The 23,668-nt window shown below is 36.7% G+C and overlaps 2 protein-coding genes across 9 annotated transcripts in view; both read left to right on the top strand.

The window, feature by feature from the left end:
* Positions 1-23,668, top strand: part of frmd4ba (FERM domain containing 4Ba) — a 322,166-nt gene that overhangs the window by 15,233 nt on the left and 283,265 nt on the right. The gene's annotated exons all lie outside the window — the stretch shown is intronic.
* foxp1b (forkhead box P1b) overlaps positions 1-23,668 on the top strand; it is a 207,743-nt gene that overhangs the window by 81,454 nt on the left and 102,621 nt on the right. For all 8 annotated transcript variants that reach the window (XM_051113080.1, XM_051113084.1, XM_051113081.1 and 5 more), the window contains one exon: positions 15,262-15,428. In XM_051113080.1, the coding sequence (XP_050969037.1) occupies positions 15,273-15,428 (156 nt within the window). In that variant the 5' untranslated portion in view covers positions 15,262-15,272. The remainder of the gene's footprint in view (positions 1-15,261; positions 15,429-23,668) is intronic.

Here is a 23,668-nt window from a genome sequence, read left to right as displayed (position 1 = left end):
TAATGAGAATTGGTTAAAAAAAAAAAAAGAGGGTGCTCAACTGTCATGAAAATATACATTTAAATTTGCTAGCATCCAAAAACAGATTTTATTTTCTTTATTTTATATTTTATAATATTTTATGTATTTATTTATTTATTTGGTAATGAGAAGTGGTAAAGAAAGATGCTTAATTGTCATGAATATAAATTTGTTAGTGGTCCAAAAACCGATATAATGTATTAAATTTTTTTTAAAGCAAGTTATAACATTGTAATATATATTATTATACCTTTTTGTTTTTATTTTATTTTTGAGGTAAAATGTTATTAAACTTTTTTTTTTTTTTTTTGACAGTTTCACTAAAAGATGAGATTTACTCAGACAGATAATTTTTTGTGTGTGTGTGCCTTTTTCACCCCTTGTTCCGCAAATGAGAGTGTTTTTGCTTCTTCTTGCAGACAGTAGTGAAATCAGTAACTATATTTTGCTGTGAAGTGTTTTGCTACTTTCAGGCTGGAATAAATTGCTTTGATTAGGTTTGGTTGTGTGAGTAATACCATATGAACAGGGGGCGCATAGATTGAGTTTAGGTTCTTTTTTTTTCAAACGCTGTCTGGCTCAATCCTGACTAATAAGTGCAAAGACAGATAAACTATTGTCACCTCGTGGAGTGGAGGCGGATAGGACATAAGTAATCCGTATTGATTTTGACATTACAATGTTGTAAGTGATAACTACGTTAACAGGCGCTATAAAACCAAAGCCCTAATTAGGCCGTATTTCACACTAACCATTAGGTAGGCTTTTTAATTCAACGATGATACCAAAGTGATCAATTTTCCCTGCGTTTCGTGCTTTTAAAAAAGCAACGCATAAAGCCAAAAGGGAACGGCATTATTTTTAACCTCCTCTTAATGAACTTTGTGTGGCTGTTGTTTGCAGACTTCAAGGTCGAATTCGTAGAATGGCTGCAAGCTTTTTGTAAACATGTTTACATGCAGACATGTGTAAATACAGTAAATGTGTACAGGCTCAGAGAGGCCATACCGGTTTACTTAGTGTTGTGTTTTTGTTTTTTTTTTGTCTGATCGTTTCAGCACCTCATGTGCGCATGAGTCTGTTTGTGCAAACGTCTGTGTGGCCAGGCGCTCGTGCACCTGCAAAAAACTATAGTTTCACAACCCCATAATGATGCTTCTGCTCACAATGAGCATCTGTTTGTAATCGTGGGCCACAAGCAATTGAAAAAAAAGAAGAAAAGAAAGAAATAAAAAAAGCAATGAAAGCAAAAAAAGAGAAGAATGCTCGAGCAGCCGTGGTATTAAATATGAATTAATGGAATGAAGCCTAGACGCGGCTGCAACGGTGAAGAAAAAAAAAACATTAATAAAATTTATGTTACTGGCACGTAGGTACATTTGGACTTAGTATCCTTTAATTAGAAGTGAGATATTAGCATTTCATAGGGATTTACACAGGGAAGACGCTGCCACAGACAGGAGCACTTTCATTCCGCTCTGTTCTGCATGTAATGAGCAGTGTCATTAGTTGATGGAGAGGATTCTGCCCCGACTCTACCTTGAAAGGCACGTCATTTACATACTTCTTAGCAATACGGCCTATAATGGATTCCTCAATGAATAAAATAAAATAGCACTTCTTTAAAATTTCAAGAGTGTAACGTGCTCCGATTCGTTTGTTGGTGCGGTTTGGCGAAGTCAATCGAGACCAAGTCCTGTGCGAGGAGAGATTGACTGATGTCTGAGCGTTAAGACCTCAGATTTTGCTACGGGAATGGAGAAGTGCGTCATAAATTCGGAATGAGATCAATAATGTGGCGACATGAAAGTCTTAAAGCTGCGGATTAAAAAAAAAAGAGGAATGTATGACACAAACTGTGTTTTTGTGATCCGCCGAGTCCGGGTTTGAGGGTTTTTTTGTGGGATGATTTGGGTTGCAGCGCTGTCATTTCTGGTGCAGTTGCTTTCGGTAAACAGCAATAGTTAAATGTCATTATTCATGATAATTCGGCTGGAAAGTGGAGGTGTTTTCCTTCCCCTTTCAAATGTAAGTTTATAAGCCCTCAGATGTCATCCCACCCCCATCTCTCTCACATATTTCTTTCAGTTTTTTTCTCCCCCCCTCTTCAGCCCATCGGATCAGGGTGAAGTGATTTTGTATTTTATTGATGAGCTCCAAAGTGGCAAGTGTAGGAAATGGTGCCTTTGATCAGAGCGTCTCTAGGAAATGCAACCTGAGGGTTTGAAGTCTGCCAGGTAAGACGCAAGGATCCAGCCTCCGTCGTAAGCCCCTCCCTCTTCACGCCCCCTCCCACACACATTCGAAAACACATATTTGTTTTGGCTGTTTTCATTCCGACTTACACGAGCGCCGATTACAGCTTTTCATTAGCGAAAATTGGGTATTTGTTTTAAACTTTAACCAATCACTTTGATATGCTAATTACGCTGTAATTTAATTTGAGTCCCATAATGATGATGCCGTTATTATGGACATAAATGATGCAGTTAAGCAGAGAGTAATCTCATTTGCATACTGTACATGCCAGTAAATTAAGGCCTTTCCTGCTTGGCTTCAACTTTAATTTTCCACTTCTTTTCACACAGCCTCTCTCCCAGCCCTCCACCTAATAACAGGCCTTTGCGTGTTTGATGTGGAGAGCCGCTGTTACGCTCCGAGTCTAGTCACAATATGTAATACATAAAGGGGGCTCGTTAGCACACTGAGTGTGCCTCTAAGATGCTGCCATTAATAGGAAGAGGTGGGTCTCACTTCAGGCTTTTTTTTTCTGCAGATACTTGCATTTTTTTCTTTTCTCCTGGCTGTCTTTTTGTGTTTCCACATTTTGTCACCTCAGAAAAGAAAAAAAAAACATTAAAGAACTGAAGCGCAACGTCAGATAGCCGTTCTGCGGCGAGCGCCGTTGTTTTGATCATGGAGAAGACTGATTGGTTTAAAGAGCGATTTGTGTGCCGGTGCATGATTCATGGTCACGGGATGAGCAGGGTGCACGTGTTTATTAAATCCCTTTTTACCCTATCACGTTTATGTCGACGGCTCCTTAATGCACTCGCAGTAAATCCTACGGTGTCCCCGTCTTAATTCTCGTAATTGATTTTTCTGTTATTTATGTGTATTTTTTGTAGTATAGAAAAAGTATGGGTTTCATTATTTTTGGAAATTGCATGAGCAAGGTATGTTTTTGGTGAGTTTAGAGTCTCAGGTTTCGTTGGTAAGTATCATTTTTGTCCGAACGCGATTTCTTTTTGTATTTTAAGAAGCGTTGCCCAAAAGTCTGTCTCTTTCTCTCTCTCTTTCTCTGGGTGGAGGGGATATTTTATGGACTTAATGCTGACAATACAATTGCCCTTCAGCATGAATGCTTTTCCATTTTGTACCATAAAGAATATTATTTTCCTGCCAGCCAATTTTCTCTGTTAGTCCCTAATTGGCTCCATAAATCTGGTGGCGTGGAGGGTGAGGAATGTTTCGGTGTCGCAGAGTGTAATCCTCACCCTTATTTACCAATTCATTAAGATTCATTGATGCAGGATAGGGTGAGAGGAAATGACAGCATAAATCAGGGTTCCAACATAATGACCCTAATCAGCTGGGAATTGCAGAAAATGGCATGATGAACTATGTCCTTGCGTTAGTGCCCACTGTACGTTGTCATTGCGCTTGCTTTATGGGTGGGACGCGTCTCCCTGACACGGACTGTATTTAACGCAAAAAAAGAGTTGTTAAAAAGCCGATTCCATTAAAGCGCTCGTCGGTTTCACGCAAGGTCTTCTGCCGTTTACCCCCAGCATGCCCTTTACCTTTGGTTTAACTGCTTAATGGAAGACGCTTTCTTTTTAACCCTTTCAGTATTTCATAATGGTTATGTCTTGACATGCCTCTTAAAAGGAAGAGGTAGGTGCCTGACACTAATATGGCAGAACGGATGCCGTATGTCCGCTCATTTTGCAACACGCATTTTGTAGTCAACATTCAGAAAGATATTTCGCTTTTGAGCACGACTCTACAATTTGGCGCTGGCACCTCGCAGCTGTGCAATATCCCTTTTCTCGATATTGGCTAAGTATGCAGGATGGAAACTATACCAAGCGATGTTGTGGTTGATTGTGGTGAAGAATCTTTGTTGTATAAAACTATAGACAGCCCATGTGATTTCTAAATGTTGCAAAGTCGTCTTTCGGGGTTCCCCTATGGCTTTTGCTTTTGTTCACAAGACGTGAGCTGTGACGTCAAATGTTTTTTTGCAGAAATTAGGTTTTGTGCATGCAAGCTCTGAAAATTGCTGAGATCTACAGCGTGTTTATGCCCGATAAAGCCAAACGAACGTCGATCAGCATGACCTATTGCGTATTTTGTAATCAACGCTGTAAGCGTTAAGAAAGTGTGTTTATAGACTGATTGTGTTAACATTTTCCTGTCATGTATTGACAAATCAGAAGGCAATTACAATTGTTATTAGAGCTTTTGATAATAATTTCTCATGTTAAAACTTCACAAACTGCAACACAAACCTAGGCTATCATTTACACAATCACAGTTGACTAATTCTGTGTATCTTATGTGAATTTTTCGCTTTCTTTATCCCTAATGTGGAAGTGTTTCTTCAACTTCAGGCACTTTTATGTCCCAAGGGTTGATTTTTATAAGAAGGCCCCATTAAAACTATGTTAGAAACTTGTATCTGTGCCTTATTTTTATTTAGAAATATTTACTGCTTTCCTAATGCCTTTTATATAGGGTTTTTTTTTTTTTTTTGCTTGTACTTTGTCCCAGTCCAAAGTTAATTTTATAATTGTAATTTTGTCAAATTATGCGGAAATTGTGAAAATAAATATTTTTTTTTATATTTAACTCGCTTTTAAATAAGTGTATAAAATAATTTAATATAATTAAAATATTATGTATTTTGTATAAAATAAAAATCTAATTTTAGTGCTTTAGTATAATGTGATTTTGTTTTGTTTTTTAAAGAAAAGAAAATTAATTCAGTTTACATACTTTTTAGATTTTTACATAATTTAAATAGTCTTTTCATATTTAATTTACTTTTAAATAAATGTATAATATTACTTAAAAATATAAATTTATGTAATTAAAATATAATATATTTTATATTTAAAAAATCTAGATTTTAGTGCTCTTTCTTCAGTCATTTCAATCACATAAATTTGTATTTGTATATTTACAGTCATTCTTACCAAGCAATATAATGTTGAAATGCTGTTGGTACTTTGTCCCAGTTCATAGTTAAATTTGTCAAATTATGCACAAATTGTGAAAATATTTATTTATTTATATGGTGTGTTTTTTATGATTCATATAATGCTAACTATTATCATTAAACAAAACGCATCATTTGAAATGTGATGGGAATTACAGTGTGGTGATTTTTGTTTTTAAAGAAAAGCATTAATAAATTCAGATTTTATGTACTTTTTATGTTTTTGCATATGTTTAAATACTCTCTTCATATTTAATTCACTTTTTCATAAATCTAATATAATTTTAGTGCTCTTTCCAAGCATTTAATTGATGCTTTTTCAATCACATATATTTGTATTTGTATATTTGCAGTCATTTTTAGCGAGCAATATGTTGTAATGCTATTAGTACTTTGTCCCAGTCCAAAGTTAGTTTTATAATTTTGTCAACTTATGCACAAATTGTGAAAATATTAATTAATGGAGTGTATCATTTCAGATATTTTACATATTTTTTTACATTTTTACATAGATTTAAAGTCTTTTCATATTTAATTAACTTTTTATTAATCTAATAGTTTTTTAATGCTCTATTTTAAGTATTTAATTGATGCTTTTTCAATCACATGTATTTGTATTTTCATATTTACAGTCATTTTTATCAAGCAATATGATGTTGTAACGCTGTTGGGTTTGTAAATCACGTATTGAGTATCCAGGTTGCTCTGCTTGACTGTAGTTATGTTGTTGCCTTTTTCCATTAATGCCAATTGACACTATGGCAGTGCAACTGGGTAATTTACCCCCAAGATAATGTTTCTAATAATACAGGCCCTCACATGGTTTAGACTGGAAATATTAATTAGACAAAGTTCGCGGAGGCTAAACTCCCCGTCCCACAAATACGCATTTGACACATTTCCTCTGCGCAAACGTCCACGTTCTCTCCACCCGCGGGAGTGCTACTTGCGCGAATTTCGAGTAACAATGATTAAAAATATATGACACACTTTTAAATAATATTAAAACAATATGCACTTTGGCCAGTCCCAGAGGATGCGGGAGATTGAACGCCTTGTTTTCTTTGCCGAGTGCGTGCGGGTGTTTGACAGTTCTAATTTGTCCGTTGTGCTGTGGGGCCTTTTGAGTGAAGGCCTCCTTCCCCACGGCTGGATGCCTCACACGCGCACGGTGAGACCCGGTTCGCGGTTACCGAGTCTTCGCCGCCGCGCTCGTGCGCTAATCATCGCAAGCTGTCTGTGAGCGAATCCTTCAATGTCGTTTGAAGGAGAGTCGCTCAGGAGTTTGCCGTAAACCGCTCATGACTGTAGTTCCACATGCCAAAATTGGCCTTTCTATCCTGGTAGCGGCTGCATTAAAACTCATTAGACTTTTTCTTATTTACTTTGGTCTCTATTGGCTGTTTCGCTAAAAATACCGTGGCCTGCCTTACTTTTTGTGCGTTCCATTATAGTCTCGGCACAGCAGGGCCTTAAACGCCGCACAGACTTTGTCGTAAATTCATTCGGAGGAGACAAACTGTTTTGTGTACCTTTTGAAATTATACATCTATTTAGCCTCTCCGCTGGAGTTGTCTTCCGGTTGACGGCATCCTGATTGTTCATTTCTTGTTCATTTCTCAAGCTTGTAGTGTGATAATGGGTTCATATTTATTTGAATCATTGTGCGCAACATTACGGGGCGCCGGCGTCGGTTAGCGCTGATGGTCTGGTGATATGTTTCAATCTGGATTTCACGCATAAGGATCTTATTACATTCCTCTTGATGTGCAATAAATATGTGTTTAGACCCCTGTATCACTTGGTTTTGCAGCTCTTCAGAGCGGTAGTAAATCGATTTGGAGAGTTAAATGAAATGAATGTGAGGTTGGACTGAGAAGACAGGAAGTTGAAAAATCAAAACACTACGCTGTTAGGAAAGATTAAAAAGGACTTTTTCAATACTTCAGTTTCGGGACTTGACACACAAAAGGAAATTCTACTCATCTGCTCACCCTAATGACGCTTGATGAGTTAAATTATGAATTATACACACAAAAGTATGGGGGCTGTAAGATTTGTTTTAATATTTCTGAAAGAAGCTGAGTCTGCATTCAGATCTAAATTAAGAACAGTAATATTCAGAAATATTATTGCAATTTAAAACCGTTGTTTTCTATTTGAATCTGTTTTAAAAATGCCTGTTTTTCCTGTGATGGCAAAGCCATTACTTCAGTCTTTAGTGTCATGTGATCCTTCAGAAATTATTCTGATATGCAGATTTTATGCTCAAGAATTATTTACTCTTACAGTATTATTAATGTTGTGCACTGCAAAATGCATGTTGTTTTTATTAGTACTGACCTGAATAAGATATTTCACATAAAGATGTTAACATATAGTCTACAAGAGAAAATAATAGTTGAATTTATAAAAATGACCCCATTCAAAAGTTTACGTACAGTTGATTCTTAATATGGTGTTGTTACATGAATGATCCACAGTTGTTTTTTTAAGTGATAGTTACCTGTTAGATACTTGTTTGTCCTGAACGGTTAAACTGTCTGCTGTTCTTCAGAAAAATCTATCAGGTCCCACAAATTCTTTTTTTTTTTCAGCATTTTTGTGTATTTGAACCCTTTCCAACAATGACTTTAGGACTTTTCACACTGAGGACAAATGAGGGACTCATGCAACTATTACAGAAGGTTCAAACCCTCACTGATGCTTCAGAAAGAAACACAATGCATTAAGAGCCAGGGGGTCAAAACTTTTTGAATTCGAAGAGCAGGGTAAATGTAACTATTTTTGTAGAAACATGTAGTAGTTTCTGAAGGGCATGGAAAAAATATGATATTTAGGCAAAATAAGTCAAATGTACACATCTTCATTCTGTTCAAAAGTTGAAACCCCTGTCTCTTAATGCATTGTGATTGCTTCTGAAGCATCAGTGAGCATTTGAACCTTCTGTAATAGTTGCATTGAGTCCCTCAGTTGTCCTCAGTGTGAAAAGATGGATCTTAAAATCATACAGTCATTGTTGAAAAAGGTTTAAATACACAAAAATGCTGAAAAACCAAAGAATTTGTGGGACCTGAAGGACTTTTCTGATGAACAGTAGGCAGTTTAACTGTTCAGGACAAACAAGGGACTCATGAACAACTATCACTAAACAAAAAAACACAGCTGTGGATAATTCAGATAACAACATGGTATTAAGAATCGAGTGTATGTGAACTTTTGAATGGGGTCATTTTGAGAAATTCAACTATTATTTTCTCTTGTGGAGAATATATGTAAACGTCTTTCATGTAAAATATCTTATTCAGGCCAGTACTAATAAAAAATAACATGCATTTTGTATAACCCCTCTTATTTTGGTATAATAATTAACATTTTGCAGGTTCTGCAAAGTGTATGTAAACTTTTGAGTTCAACTGTATATATAATGATAAATATTATACATTCTAGTAGATATTATGAAGAATATCCAAGCTTCTCTTTTCAAGGAAATCGATTTATGCGGCCAAATCCCCTAAAAGGACAAAAAAAGCACCATAAAAGTGTCCACACGACTCAACCTTTATATTCCAGTTCTCCTGAAATCATGCATTTGCAATAATACTAACACTATTTTTTTTAGGAGAACTATTCCTTTAAAAGAATAGTTGTTTATGCATACACCACCTATCAAATACTTGTTTTTTACTGCCTTAGTCAATAGCATTGTGAATGTTTACAGTGCAATCAAATTCAACGCTTTGTCATTGCAAATAGACAAGAACCCACAGCCATAATTGATATTTTCCAAGGACTAGTTACTGAGTAATTGACTGTGGTAATGTTTAACAGGTTTTACAAGTTCCTTGCTGCTGTTTTCGTGGAGGCAATAAGGATGATGCTGCGTGTCTGTTTGTTTGGCAGACCGAGCCGGACGTATAGGAGGAACGTGAGGTCCCTGAGATCCGCCCTGCTGAGCGACACCCCCCTTCCCCATCTATTTCCCATGCACGTTGGCCGTTAGCAGCTGTAGCCCACCCGTCCTAATGCTTCTTTAAATGTCAGGAGAACGACTGTTTGTTTGTCTTGAGATTCTCCTCCAACTGTTTATTCAAGACGGGCTGCATTTGCATTGACCTTGTTGTCCATACATGCTTGCCCGCCTTCTTGCCTTCTTTTCGTCCCATCGCACGCTCTCTGTCTCTGAAGTATGTTTACATTTCGGCTCGCCCTCTGTGTAACCTATGGGATCTGTTGATCATTCCACCTGGTTAATGTTAAATTGCTCTTTGCGAGAAGATGTGTTTGTTCATAAACAGAAAGAAAAGGCCCTGTTCCCCCTTGTTTACCGTAGTCATGGCAGCAATCAGTTATTAAACAAATAGCGAGCTTTGTTTGTATGAGCTGCCGGACCAGCATTAGCCCTACAAGGTCTGGAAGCAAACTCAAGAAAACACAAAAGAAAAGACAAAACCCGTCTGTCCAAACGTGGTGGGGTTTTGTTCTCGGAATGTCGCCGCAGTGGTGTCGAGATATGTTTCTGGCCTGGAGAGGCCCGTCGAGATTAGAGGGGCTGTTTGGTCTCGCATTGAGATCTCCTTTTGGCAGAATGTCATCGTTGCTGTCATTTCCTCTTTGAGAGGGCGACGAGCAATTCTTTTCCACGAGGGCGAGTCACTAGCCCTGATTGTGCCGACATGTGTGAATGATGCAAAGTTGCGCCTTGAGGCGGAAGACCCAAACCGAAGGTAACGCATTGCTCGATATCTAGCTTAGATATGTAACAGACTGACTTGTGAGGAGTATCTGCATCCATCCATTACACTTTGGGGATGGGCTCTATGAATCCAATATTTTTTATGAATTCCTAGAGATTTTTTTAAAATTATTTTTACCCTTGAGGTTTATTTAAAATATATTTTATATTTATTTATTTACGAAGTTTTTTAGTAAATTGTGCATGCTTATTTTCATAGTCGCGGGACGTCACGAATGGCGTGAATTGGGTAACGAGATTGGCGCATGATATCCACCTCAGTTGTGTCTTCCACGCAAATTGAACAAAACAAAATTCATCTTGCACGGGAAATCCACATGAAGCGTTGTTGCGCAAGCCGATCAGTGAAGAGCTTATTGACACATCCGATTGTGTCAGAAAATGGAGGACAGTTTTATTTAGTTTTTATTCGCATGAGTGACGTTAAAAACACCCCACAATGAATCTAGTATATTTGAATATTCACTTCACTTTTGGTGTGCACACACCATAAGTGATGTTTAATCAAATCTTATAGTGAATATGCATTTTTTTTTATAGTGTACACTGTAATGTTGTGCGATGCCTAAATTCACTTAACATTTAAAATTTTACATTTAAATATTTTATTTTATTTCACCAAATAGCATAAATTTTCCGTTATTGACTATAATGTAATGTTTGTGGCGATATACCTAAATTCACTTAACATTTAAAATTTGACATTTAAAACATTATTTTAATTACATTTTATTTGATTTTTATCTTACTTTACCAAATAGTATAGAATTTTAATGCTGTCCATTTGTCCATTATTGACCATAATGTAATGTTTTGCGATGTCTAAATTTACTTAACATTTAAAATTTCACCTTTAAAACACTACTATTTTATTTTATTTTATTTTATTTTTTACCAAATAGTATAGAATTTTAATGCTGTCCATTTGTCCGTTGTTGACTATAACAGCCTATTGGTATCGGCCAGAATTTATATATCTCAGAATTTATATATATATATATATTTATATATCTATATATATTTATAATTTATATATCTCGGTACATGATAAATAATTTTACTTTGAAACTTTGTCCAAATAAGAAAAAAGAATAATTTGAATTAAATAAAAAATGAAAGAGTATTTAATTTAACTTGCTAACTTGCCATATGTACTTTTACTGTGATATAAAGATGTCCCATAATGTACTGTAATGTAAGGTCATGAGGTAATTGTGCTCACACCACCATCCCTAGCCAAAATACAGCTGTCTGTGTTACTCATCAGGAATCCTTGGGGGTGGGAGAAGCAGAAAAGAAAAACCTCAAGATGCTCTCACACCTTTCAGTCGTACAGATCTTTGTGTTGTCTAGACAAGCAACAAGGTCGAACCTAAACAACAGTGTGATCATGGGGTTTTGTCGTCCTTATTGTGACTACTTATCTGAAGCGTAAGAATGTTGTGCTTTTGTTAAGCGCTTGTGTAAACAGGGGTGGTGTGAGAACGCAGGCTTGTAAGAGCAGGTGGGCTTTCAGAACTTACCGGAATGACAGCATCTTTTTAACGCTGATGGAGTCTGCTTTCCGGCCTGCTGCACGGCACACACAAACACACTCTCTCCATAAACACACTCACAGTCAAATCCCGGGAAACAATAAATAAGGGAGAAAGCGCTTGATTTTCTGTATTTGCTCACGCTTTTATGTAGACCGGGTGTGCTCGCAATATCAGATGAACCGTACAAAACGTCAACATGCACATATTCTGACCTTGTTGTATTATCCGTTGTTTGTTTCAAACACTTGTTGTGTTTAGCAAGCAAGCGTTTTGCAGTGAAAAGGCGCAGACATCTGATGATAGAGGTTTGTTTGGTAGGTGCCTGGTGGCGAAGCTTAATCTCAGGGAATTTCCATTATATTGAAGTTTTTTTTCCTTAAGTCTTTGTTTTCTTTTTATTTAAAGCCGCGATAAACACTGTAAACAAACAAATCTGTGAACTCTTGCTGGTTTTATATGCGTTCGTCTGTTATTCGTGTTTATACTGCATCCAAAAGCCTTTTTTTTGTACCAAATGCGACGACAGAAAAGCAAACAACTGCACTTTTGTTATCAAAGTGGGGAGAAATCCAAAGCTGCAATCATAATGATAAGACGGTAAAACAATAGCTTAATTCATAAAGCCGTTGACATTATTAATGCCCTTCCACCAGGTTATTTTTTTTCCTCCATCTATTTGATATTTGTGATGGATAACAGGCATTTTCTTTCATCCTTTTTTTTGCTCGTGATATTGCAGCTTTTGAATTATTCCATGGCGAAATTTAATGAGAAAGTAGATTTATGGGTTTCATTTGTTTGTCAATTCCGAAATTAATTGGGTGTTAATTTTAGCTGGCCCTCTTCAGACGTGGATGCAGGCGCACCCGCGTTACTTTGCATTCGTTGCAGCTTCACGTCTTTATTGTGGGTCACTAGTTATGCATACATTAAAATAGCCCCCCGGCGCATTCTCGTGATTACTTTTAGAGATGCCACGCATTCGCAAATTTACGCCCTTCCTTTATAATTATGAAAATTTAGTACGGAATGACAGTGCATGCATAATAGCCATTATCACCCTCTTTTATGGAACACAATGAAAAAAAGGAGAGAGAACAAATGAGACAGTAAAACCTAAAAGAGACAGAAAGAGAGAGAAGCTTGCTAAACAAGCCAGAGCTTGTTTGTGGGAGTACCGGGTACTTGGTCCATTTGTCTCTAATTGAAAGGATGATTTTGAGTATGGAGTAGGTTAGTTACACAAATAGATTACGTACATTGTGTATTCAGACGTTGTGTATTGAGGTAAAAATAAAATATGTGTTGAAAGGGGATTAAAAGAGGATAGGGTTCCCACAGTCATGAAATATCAGGTTTATTTAAAATTGTGAATTGCAGGATTTTTTTTGCCCATTTATTATATGTAGAACATGGATTATGGGTAACTGCTATTGAATTTATATTTATTTGTTAAAAAAAAATGGACAGAAGTTTTTACTGTTTTTGTTTTAGTAAATTTATTGATGTAGTTCAGATTTAAAGTGCAGTTCAGTATTTCTGATTATTTGTACATAATACAATATATGTATTATGACATTAAGTAATAATTTGATTAATCACTCGTACACATGTATCTGTCTTCATGTAAAAAATAAAAACTTATATAAAAATATAAAATATAAAAATATATTGCATTTCTATATTTTATATAATGAGGAGGCAATTATTTTTTTTAATGTTTAATTTTTTTTTAATGTCCCAGTCACATTTTCTTGGTTAAATAAACTTGCGTTGTCAAAATGAATGAATAAATGAATAAATAAACAAAAATAAATGAAGAAATAAATCTATTTTATGTTTTTACAGTAACAGTGTAATCAATATTCTGTTTATTAAAGCAAAGTATAAATCTCGTCAAGTTAATTTTACATTTATTCCAAAATAATAAATCAAGGCAGTAACAATTTAAACAATGTATTTTATTTGTGAACTTATGTTCAGCTATTCTTTTTAATAGTTTTAACTATTTTTGAATTTTTTGGGGATCGAAACTTGGTAAATATTGGTCACAGACACAGATATTTACTTAAAAGCTGATTACTTACTAAAAATTCCCACAGGTCATGTTTTCATGCCATTTTAAGGCATAATACTTACTTTTTAAAATTAGTCTTCCCATTAACGTCATTATATTGTTCATTCAGATTGTTTCGCGAATGCACATGAACACAAGAGGCGGGATTTATTGCATGAACCAATCACAGCTGAACATAACCAGTCATATCCAATCATGTCATGCTGGAGGCATTGCCTCCTCTCACGTGACTTTCCTCCATTCATTCTCAATTACCCCCCAGCAAACTCACCGCGTGCTTTAGGGGGTCTGTTAAAACTCAGTGGGCTCAGGGGAGGCGAGAGAAATGTGGGCTTATGCTGTAACTTTATCTGCTGGTGTTGCTGTTGGACAATGTTTCTTTGGAAAAAAAACGATTGATTTCTACACTTTTATTGTTATATTTTATAATGTTGTTGTTTTATTTTTGTACTAATCCAGTATTTTGAGAAGATACTGCCTCCCTTGCCTCCTCCTTGGAGGAAACGTCCTATCAATTTGTCCCAGTCTTCTTGTTTACAGTGCATCAGCTTTATCAAAAACAGACAATAGAAGAGCCACAGCCCGTCAGCGGTCCAGATGGGTCAATGCCCAATGTGTTCGTCTGCGTCTGTAACCGCCTCTCCCCTGCAAACCTGGCTGAACAATTATCAGGCGCCTTATTACTGTCTGAGAGGGGGCAGCATTATAAATCTGAATTCTTTTCAATTTTCACCTGCCTATGTGATTAGCACCCACTGCTTTAAGGGCATTCATTCTGCCTCATATCAATAATTAATAAGCCAAGTTAATTTACTTCTGCCCGACTTGGTCAGCTTCATTAAGATGGTCTGAAACAGGGCTACGAGGCACTCGTCGCCAACGAGGGCCGCGATGAATGCAAAAGATATAAATTTAAGTGTCTATCTCGGGACGACGTGGATAGATCAGTGTGTTGAAGGAGAAAACTAGACTTTTGAGAGTAACGCAGGACTGAGCTGTTAGCGTTGGGAAGAACAAAAAGGCTTTTTGTGTGTCTGAATAGGCATCATTAAAGTGTAATGTATTATTGGAAATACTTTGGAAGTACATCGGAATATTTTCAGGTTTGTTTATTTGTGTGCGGGCCCAGGACCGTGGCGTTAACTCAACACCCAGGATGCAGACGTTTGCCGAGAAGTTTTGAACTGGGAGATTTGTAATCCGACCGACTCCCCTGCCCTGTTTCCCATTAAAAAGCCATCGGGCTGTGGTTCTTCTGGGAGCAATGCAAGTAAATATATCCATTTCACTTGAACAAGTTTTGTTTGTGAGCGAGTGTGTTTTCTTGGGCCTCTCTGCTGAGACGTGACCGAGGTTGGGTTCCCATCCCATTTGCTCTTTGCAGTTTCTTCAGTCTTTCAGGCCCAGCAGAAAGAAGAAAGTCAAACGGAAAATGATGAATAGCTTCTTTTAAACTCGCACCTTTTCGGCCTTTGTCGTATCTTTTTTGGTTTATTACTAATATTATTAAATTAGAGTCATCCTTGCAAACGAAGCAACACAGTCGATGAAAGATGGGAAAAGTGAAATTGAACGTGACAAAGGGAAATTAACTTTTGTGTGAAATTGTTTTAAAATGTCTTTTTTTTGACTGTCTCCCCTGCAGGTTTTTAAGTCATGATGCAAGAGTCGGGGACAGAGGCGACAAACGGAACGGCCAATCAGAACGGCGCCCCACCTAGTGTGGAGGGACACAGAGAAGTTCGATCCAAGAGCGCCACACCTTCCTCTGACATCACAGCGTCTGACCTCGTCAGCTTTCAGCAGCAGCAGGTCTTTCTTTCTTTTTATTCAGTCCTTCCATTATTTGTTCATTCATACTTCCTTTCTTCCTTCGTCTTTTCCTTTACACCGTCCTCTTGCTTTCTTTTTCTTCTTTTGTTCATTGCTTCCATCTTTTGTTAATTTATTTGTTTTTCTTCCTACTTTCTTTTCTGTTTATCCTTCATTTATTCATTCTCTCATTTATTCTTTTATTCTTTCATTCTTTCTTTTTCCATCATTTATTCATTCATTAGTTTTGTTCCTTCTTTCATTGCTTCCTTTCTTTTCATTTTTACTTTTTTTTCTTTAATTTTCTTTCTGTTGTTCATTTGTTTGTTTGCTGTTTCCTTTCTTCATTTGCTTTTTTCTTTTTTCTTTCCCTCTTCCTTTCTTTTCCCTATGCTTTCTTTCATTCCTTTCTTTCTTACTGTTTTTTTTTAAATATTCAACCCTTCCATCTTTTGATGAGTTGTTTGTTACTTTTTCTCTCTTCCTCCTTTCTTCTTTTCAGCCATCATTTAATCCTTATGTCCTTTCTTTCTTTCTTTCTTTCTTTCTTTCTTTCTTTCTTTCTTTCTTTTCATTAACTCTTTACATTGTTTGTTTATTCCTTCCTGTCTTTAAATTATTATTTCCTTCTTTCCTCTCTTATTTCCTTCATTTCTTCCTTTTTTGTTTCTTAATTAAATTTTTCCATCCTTTATTCATTTGTTCCTTCCTCCCCATGTTCCTACCTTTTTCTTTCATTCTTGCACCTGTCTGTTATTAACGCATGTCAACAGCATCCTTCTCTCCCCTCTTTAAGTGCTTGTAAATATTTAATCGTCGCACCCCCTCCAACCAGAGTACATAAACACATTATTATGATTATTTATGTATATTGAGAGCGGTTTGAATTTTTAAACGCACTAAGTGCTCTTTCTGTGATTGTGTTTTTGGTTGCCAATGTGTTTATTCCAGCAACTCCGCAGCATCTGCGTTCAGGTAAAATATTTATCAGACGTGTTGCAACAGACAAATGCATAGGTGCAATGGAATTTATGGACAGTCGGTCCATTCGGACGCCAGAGATTTCACCTGTCGCATTGTAAACACCCCTAACACTCAGATCGAGATTTCGAAGAGCTTCATTTCAAAGCATTGGAGCGTAGAGTGTTGCAGCTGTTTTTATTATATACCACTAGCGCCCAAAACATCCTCACTCACACTGAAATAAACAGACGAGCTCTTTCCGTCTGTCTGAGTGTTGCATTTGCCCACACGACAGCGTGTTGAGCGGCCCAGCATTGAAAAGATCAGCCAGTCGTGTGTTATCTGCACCCCACGGCATGATGGGAGATGTTGTCAAGGGTTGTTTGGTGGAGCCTCTGAAGTAGCTGTCTGTCGGAGTAACATGGCTGTCGTTGAGCTGAAGAGTGCAATGCCTCGGTTTTAACGGCAAACAGGACAGGTCTGCGTTTGAAAGCGGAGAACGGCCCAAAACTGATTTGTTTTGGTCTTATTTCATACAAGGGATATTGATTTGGTATTGTGTTTTATTTGGTAAGATGTTGCTTGTGAATTAGAATGATTATTTTGGATTACGTATAGGAGTAAAACCCATTTGACATCTTAATTTTCCCTTCAGTCTGCTTGAGATCAATCTGTAACTGGAGTATATCGCCGTCAATCAATAATCTGAAGCATCTGCGATTGGCTCTCACTTTCGTCTTCTCCTGTCCTCTGAATTGCTTCAGTCTGCCGTGTGCTTCTCGGACTTAGCGTGATGTTGTCAGTTCGAAAATCACAAGCATACTGAATTCATTACCGCAGTCGTCACACAAAACCATGGATAAGATTTCAATAACTTCAGGCCACAGTTGAGTAAACAGTTGCACTGAAACTTAATTCCTGTTGACTTTGCCTTCATTCTGTGCCAGAGGCTCAATCTGATTCACTCGGCTGAGACAACAGGGGTTACGACTCTGACGAATGCAAGGAAATGGAGAGAGAAAGAAGGGAGAGGAGATAGACAGAGGCTGAACGCCAGAGCGGTTGACCGAATCAGGGATGTGCACTTGACACCCTAGCACAAAAAAAAGAGTAGTATTTAACATTACTTCATAGTTTTATTATGACTATGATGAGTGAAGAAACCATCTTTTGCTTTTTTCATGCTTTTGATGGTGACTAACACTGTTTGGGAGCAACTATTTTAACAGCTTTTTCAAAATAGTGTAGCTTAAAACTACCATTAAAAGCTAGTTTTTCCATGTAGATTATCTGCCCTGCCTTTCTGAAACACGTCGATTTTTACAAAGCTCACCGTTCTGAAAAGCATGGTGTGCTCTGATAAGCCAGCTATCCGGTGCTTTGTGAGTGGCCGAATACCTCAAGCATGTGACTGAAATGTTACGCCCCTTAGCATGTTGTGATGCCGTGTCCCGAGACAAAAACAATAAAACCCATTATAAATGACACATTTGTTGCATCCAGTGAGGACATAATTACTGATTATAATGACTCACGTAACACCATGTCTGCATTTGTGATCGTAGAAACGACTCTACACTGTTCAAAACTCGCGTTTGAATAGTCAGTAGCAAATTCTTTAAATATGAAAATGTACTTACAGGCTGTGAGTCAGAGGCGCCAGACTGTCCTTGCAAAGTTGGAATTGCCCCATGGAAACAGCATTTGTGCACAGCCGGCATTGTAGGCTACTCTCCCAGGTTCGGGAAACTGTCCTCCTTATGCACTGCACACACACTCGAATATTTGCGTTGTACTGTTCTGGGACAGTGTTGTAAATATAATTGAGCCACTGATTTCTAGTGTACTCATTTGGAAGGCCAAACAAAGTCTCCACGACATGGCAATGGCTGCAATAATACTACAGTGAGAATTTAAGTTAGGCCTTCTTGCTTCGCATATATATTTGGGCGGTATTATGCAGATCTTCCCACAGAGTGACGTAGATTTGTGGGGGCGTGTTTGAATGAGCCGTTTTAGGAAGGCGTAGCTGAGTCTTAACTTTTATAAAGAATGTCTCTTTGGGTTTAAGACTTTAAACTTACCAAGAAAAACATGAAAAAAAAACATGACATCATGAAATCACATAATATGACCCCTTTAAAAAAAAAAAAAAAAGAATCTTCTGCGTATACTTGTGTTCTGTCCATGCAATGAAAGTGTATGGCAGGGGTGCTCAACCCTGTTCCTGGAGATTGACTTTCCTGCAGAGTTCAGCTCCAACCCTGATCAAACACACCTGAACCAGCTAATTAGGATCTGAAGGAGCACTTGATAATTACAGACAGGTGTGTTTGATCAAGGTTGAAACTAAACTCTGCAGGAAGGTCGATCTCCAGGAACAGGGTTGGGCACCCCTGGTCTATGGGGTCCAAAACAACAAGTGTTCTGTAGAAGAAAGTAATTTCAAAGAAGGTTGTGAATGGCACAAGGGTGCGTGAAAATTACAACATTTTCATTTTTGGGTTAACTGTCCTTTCAAGTTTCCTTAAGGCAGCTCAGAACACAGCCAATATTCTAGTCCAAATGTCATAGCTTATAAATTATATTTTGGTTTTTCATCAGTTTTGATCATCACAACCAGCTCTTAGTTTTTTCCCCCAAGAACAAGGATTCAGTTTTGTGATAATTGACAGCTTTTATTCAACATATCAGTCTCTTTGCTTGCGTTGTGCACACAGTACATAAAGCGTGACCTTTTTAAACCTCCAAAAGCCCAGTTTCTCCTCTGACAAGCTGTACGGTTTTATTATCTCTCAATTTATAAACCCCTACGACTCCTTAAATACGTGAAAAACAACAAACCTGGAGGCTGACATATCATCTATCCTGATTAGTCGACATAACTGTGAAAGACAGTGCTCATTAATAAAAACGAGGGATAAAATAATTGTAATCTGTTTGATCATCTCGACCTTGACAGGGGAATTTATCTTCTCGAACTAGTCAGATTTGGGGGGAAGTAGACCATAAGCTTCATTTAAACATCTCCATTAGGAAGTCAAATCCCCAGTGCTATTACCTTATATAAAAGAGATGTGTCCCTAAATGGGAGTTCTCTAGATAGAATAGAGCCTTTAGATTCAAATAAAGCCACCTCAAACGTCTTTCATCCTTGTACTAAAGAATTTAGGTCCACTTTTTAAATGGTTTATGCTTATAATTCACCAAAATTAAAGGGACAGACCACCCTTGTCAGCATTTATGCAAAAGATTTCCATTATGGCACAAGCGCCATCTCCATTGAGCAATTCATCTCTCTGTGGTCTGTGGTCGACAAGATCAGGGAAAAAACATGTCTGCGGACATCCTTATGATGTAGCTGGGATGTGATTCCAGGAAAAGCAGTCGAGAAAAGGTGTAAGGCAAATATCGAAAGAAACTATGTAAAAATAAGGTTGTAAATTTAACATGTTCATTAAGTACAGTTAATTATTTACAGATAAAAAAGTAAAAAAAAAAAAAAAAAGAGAGAGAGAGATGTGTTTAGTTGTGTTTTCATATAGTGTTACACAAGTGACAATTTTTATGTGTTATGTTTATGTACTTTTTTTTTTGCATGTCAGCCATCGCTCATTGCAGCAGCGAGTGCACCCACAGGAATTTCCCCATTCACAATACAAACATCCTTCCATGGCCACACAACCAAGACAGCCATCTGATAGATCGCATCTCTCATGTGCTCCCCGAGAAATATGACACAATTGTGGCCCAAACCTGGAATCGTACTGACCTATATCTGATCTCACACGATGCACGGTACTCTCAGTACAACTTAAAGTGAGAATGCCGTCAATCCCGTACTGATTGCGTTCTGTCACAGGCTGTTATTTGGGCCTCTTCAAAGAGCGCGCAAAGTCTTGTCTTGCACTCAGCGAGGCAGAAAGAGAAGTTGTGGTTTTCAGCAACATCTTTTGATGAGGAAGTGAAGATGATCTTGAGAGATAAAGATTTAAAGAAAATAAAGCCAGCCTGCTTTTATGCAAGAGCAAAACATTTTTGTGTGTGTGTGTGTGTGTTTTTAGCTTTTTTTTTTTTTTTTTTTTTTGCTGCTTCTGTAACAGGAAGTCAACCTGTGTGAAACACACCGAAATAGCTGTAAAATGAGGATGTTGTCGTCAGTTTCTGATCCAGGTTCAGTGTCCAGGATCATCCATTCACATGGCTCTCCGCTTACTTTTCTTTTTAGGAGCACTTGTCAAAATTTTAGGATCACCTTCTAATCAATAATCAAAAAATCTGATCAAAAATTTGCCTTTCTATTATGAGGTGATATTTGACTCCTTAAAGTGATTTATAGGGGAATTTTGTTTTTACCTTTGTAATGGCATTTTTCTAAATGATATTATATATTATATTAAAATTAAAATCATCTTTTATGTCAATTTTTTAAAAACATATTTTTTAAGCTTTTTAAAATTTCTAATTAAAAAAAAAAAAAAAACAGAATAAGAACAGGTAGAATAAGTTACCAATCAAATAAAATCTGAAAAATCTGTATTAACAATTAATTTGTAATTCAGAGGTGGCATACAAGAACACAAAAGTGGCTTGTGTATTCTCAAATCTTTAATGAGGCCCTGAGGTGGCATGAGTGCAGTCAAATTAACAAATTCATGTTTAGATTAATGTTCTAAAAATAAAATTTTGAATACAAAAATATTAAATGATTTAAATGTCTGAAAAGATACTGAAACTAAATCTGCGAGTAGATGGCAGCAAGTCAGTGATTTAATTACTGAATCATTCATTCGTTTGATTTCCTCGAACAGCTGATTCATTCGGGGAAAAAAAGCAAGTTACTCACTCATCTTAGTTTATCACAATCTCACAAAGTTCCATTATAATCACGAAGCACAATGAATCTTTTTCAAGCAAATGTGACTGAAATGGTCACACTGTAGAGCCCTGATCGGGAGCCTATATCGCTTTATGCATTTGATTGAAATAGACTGTTCAATATAGTTGCGAATGCTATTTCTAATTTTGCATGCAATGATGATAACCAAAATAAATTTAGAAGAGTTGATTAAAGAAGAAGTCCAGAAGAAGAAGTCCACTTCCAGAACAACAATTTACAGATAATGTACTCACCCCTTTGTCATCCAAGATGTTCTTGTCTTTCTTTCTTCAGTCGTAAAGAAATTGTGTTTTTTGAGGAAAACATTTCAGGATTTTTCTTCATATAATGGACTGATATGGTGCCCCAAATTTGAACTTCCAAAATGCAGTTTAAATATGGCTTCAAACGATCCCAAATGTGGTTGTAAACGATCCCAGCTGAGGAAGAAGGGTCTTATCTAGTGAAACGATCGGTTATTTTCATTTAAAAAAAAAATACAATTTAAATACTTTTTAATCTCAAATGCTCGTCTTGTCTCGCTCTCCCTGAACTCTGTGTATTATGGTTCAAGACAGTTAGGGTATGTCAAAAAACTCCGTATTTTTTCCCTCAACTTCAAAAATCATCTTAAAATCATGCAGAAGTTGTAGAAGTTCCGACCCAGTCTTTGCAAAGTGAACATGCAAAGAAGATCAAACACCCTTAACAAAAAAGGTAAAACAGCGATATAGGACGATTTTGAAGTTGAGGGAGAAAATACGGTCTTATAGTTTTATGAAAATAACCAATCGTTTCACTAGATAAGACCCTTCTTCCTCGGCTGGGATCGTTTACAACCGCATTTGGGATCGTTTGAAGCCGCATTTAAACTGCATTTTGGAAGTTCAAACTCGAGGCACTATATCAGTCCATTATATGGGGAAAAATCCTGAAATGTTTTCCTCAAAAAACATAATTTCTTTACAACTGAAGAAAGAAAGGCATGAACATCTTGGATGACAAGGGGGTGAGTACATTATCTGTAAATTGTTGTTCTGGAAGTGGACATCTCCTTTAAGGAGAAATCTAATATTTGAATTCGTATTTGAGTTCGACTTTGGTACCTTGACAAATCATAGCACAGTTTGAAACATTATTGAGATGCCTTCTGAAGCTGTAGAGGAGATACATATGAGATTATTGGACTCTTTGCAAAACTCTCAATTTGCTCTCTGTTTGTCTCATTGCTGCCTAGAAGAACCGATTGAGTTGTATTGATTGCAGTATTTCTTCATTTTGCACATTCTTCAATCTCACTGTGCATCTAAGCCTCTATATGCCACGATTTCTGATGAGTTATGAGCGATTAAGTAGGTGCATATTTAATCTATTGCATGTTTAAGCAAGCAGCGGTTGACTCAGACTTGCAGAGCGACTGCCAGGAATCCTGCTCAGCTGTTACTGCCCTTAAATTTTAAATATTAATGCCCTGTCTCATGGCAGTCTTTTTTTAATCACATTTGAGAGAGCACCTTTACTCAAAGGCATACCACCATCATCTCAAAACCACAGAAAAGAAAGACAACCAGACAGGAAAGCTACAGCATGAGTAAGTGCTGTTCTTTGATGGAAGGGCAAACTCATCTCAGTGCGTTCAGACAGAATCATGCTTTGTTACAAATCAAAAGATAAGGCTAAGCAATTAGCAGTGATTTTAAATTTTTTTTTCTAGATTTTTGTTTTCCTTTGACCCCTGAGGAGGCTTAGGACCCGATGAGGTAATGTCTTCAGTCTGAGGAAGCACAGGTGCTTGCATTATGCAGCATGTAGCAAACCCTGGAGCCCACTGAAGCAAGTAACAAACTCAAGAGTGGCATAAAGCATGTATTGTGATGAAGATGCATAAACATGCTCATGCACGCACACCCACGGATGACGCCACCTCGCTCACAGGCAGGGTTGTGCATCATTCAGAATTGAATTGAGAGTGCCTATCAAATTCCATATCAGTGTGAATAGAATTGCAATTCAAAATTAAATTTAAGGAAGTAGAATTAAAACATAATGATATGGAAAGAAAGTTCTGTCACCAATCTTGTAAAGAAAAAAATGCAATATATATAAATATAGAAAAAAAAAAAAAAAAAATATATATATATATATATATATATATATATATATTATTATATTATTATTATATTATATTATTTTATTATATATATATATATATGTATATATGTGTGTATGTATGTATGTGTGTGTGTGTGTGTATATATGTGTGTATATATATATATATATATATATATATATATATATATATATATATATATATATATACAAAAAAATTTGTGCATATTTATGTATGTATATGTGTGTATGTATGTGTGTATATGTATGTATGTATATATATATATAT

The sequence above is a fragment of the Labeo rohita genome, chromosome 6 (genome assembly GCF_022985175.1).
Source record: "Labeo rohita strain BAU-BD-2019 chromosome 6, IGBB_LRoh.1.0, whole genome shotgun sequence".
Classification (NCBI taxonomy): domain Eukaryota; kingdom Metazoa; phylum Chordata; class Actinopteri; order Cypriniformes; family Cyprinidae; genus Labeo; species Labeo rohita.
The sequence above is the reverse complement of the archived record's forward strand: the minus strand, read 5'-3'. Positions and strand labels throughout refer to the sequence as shown.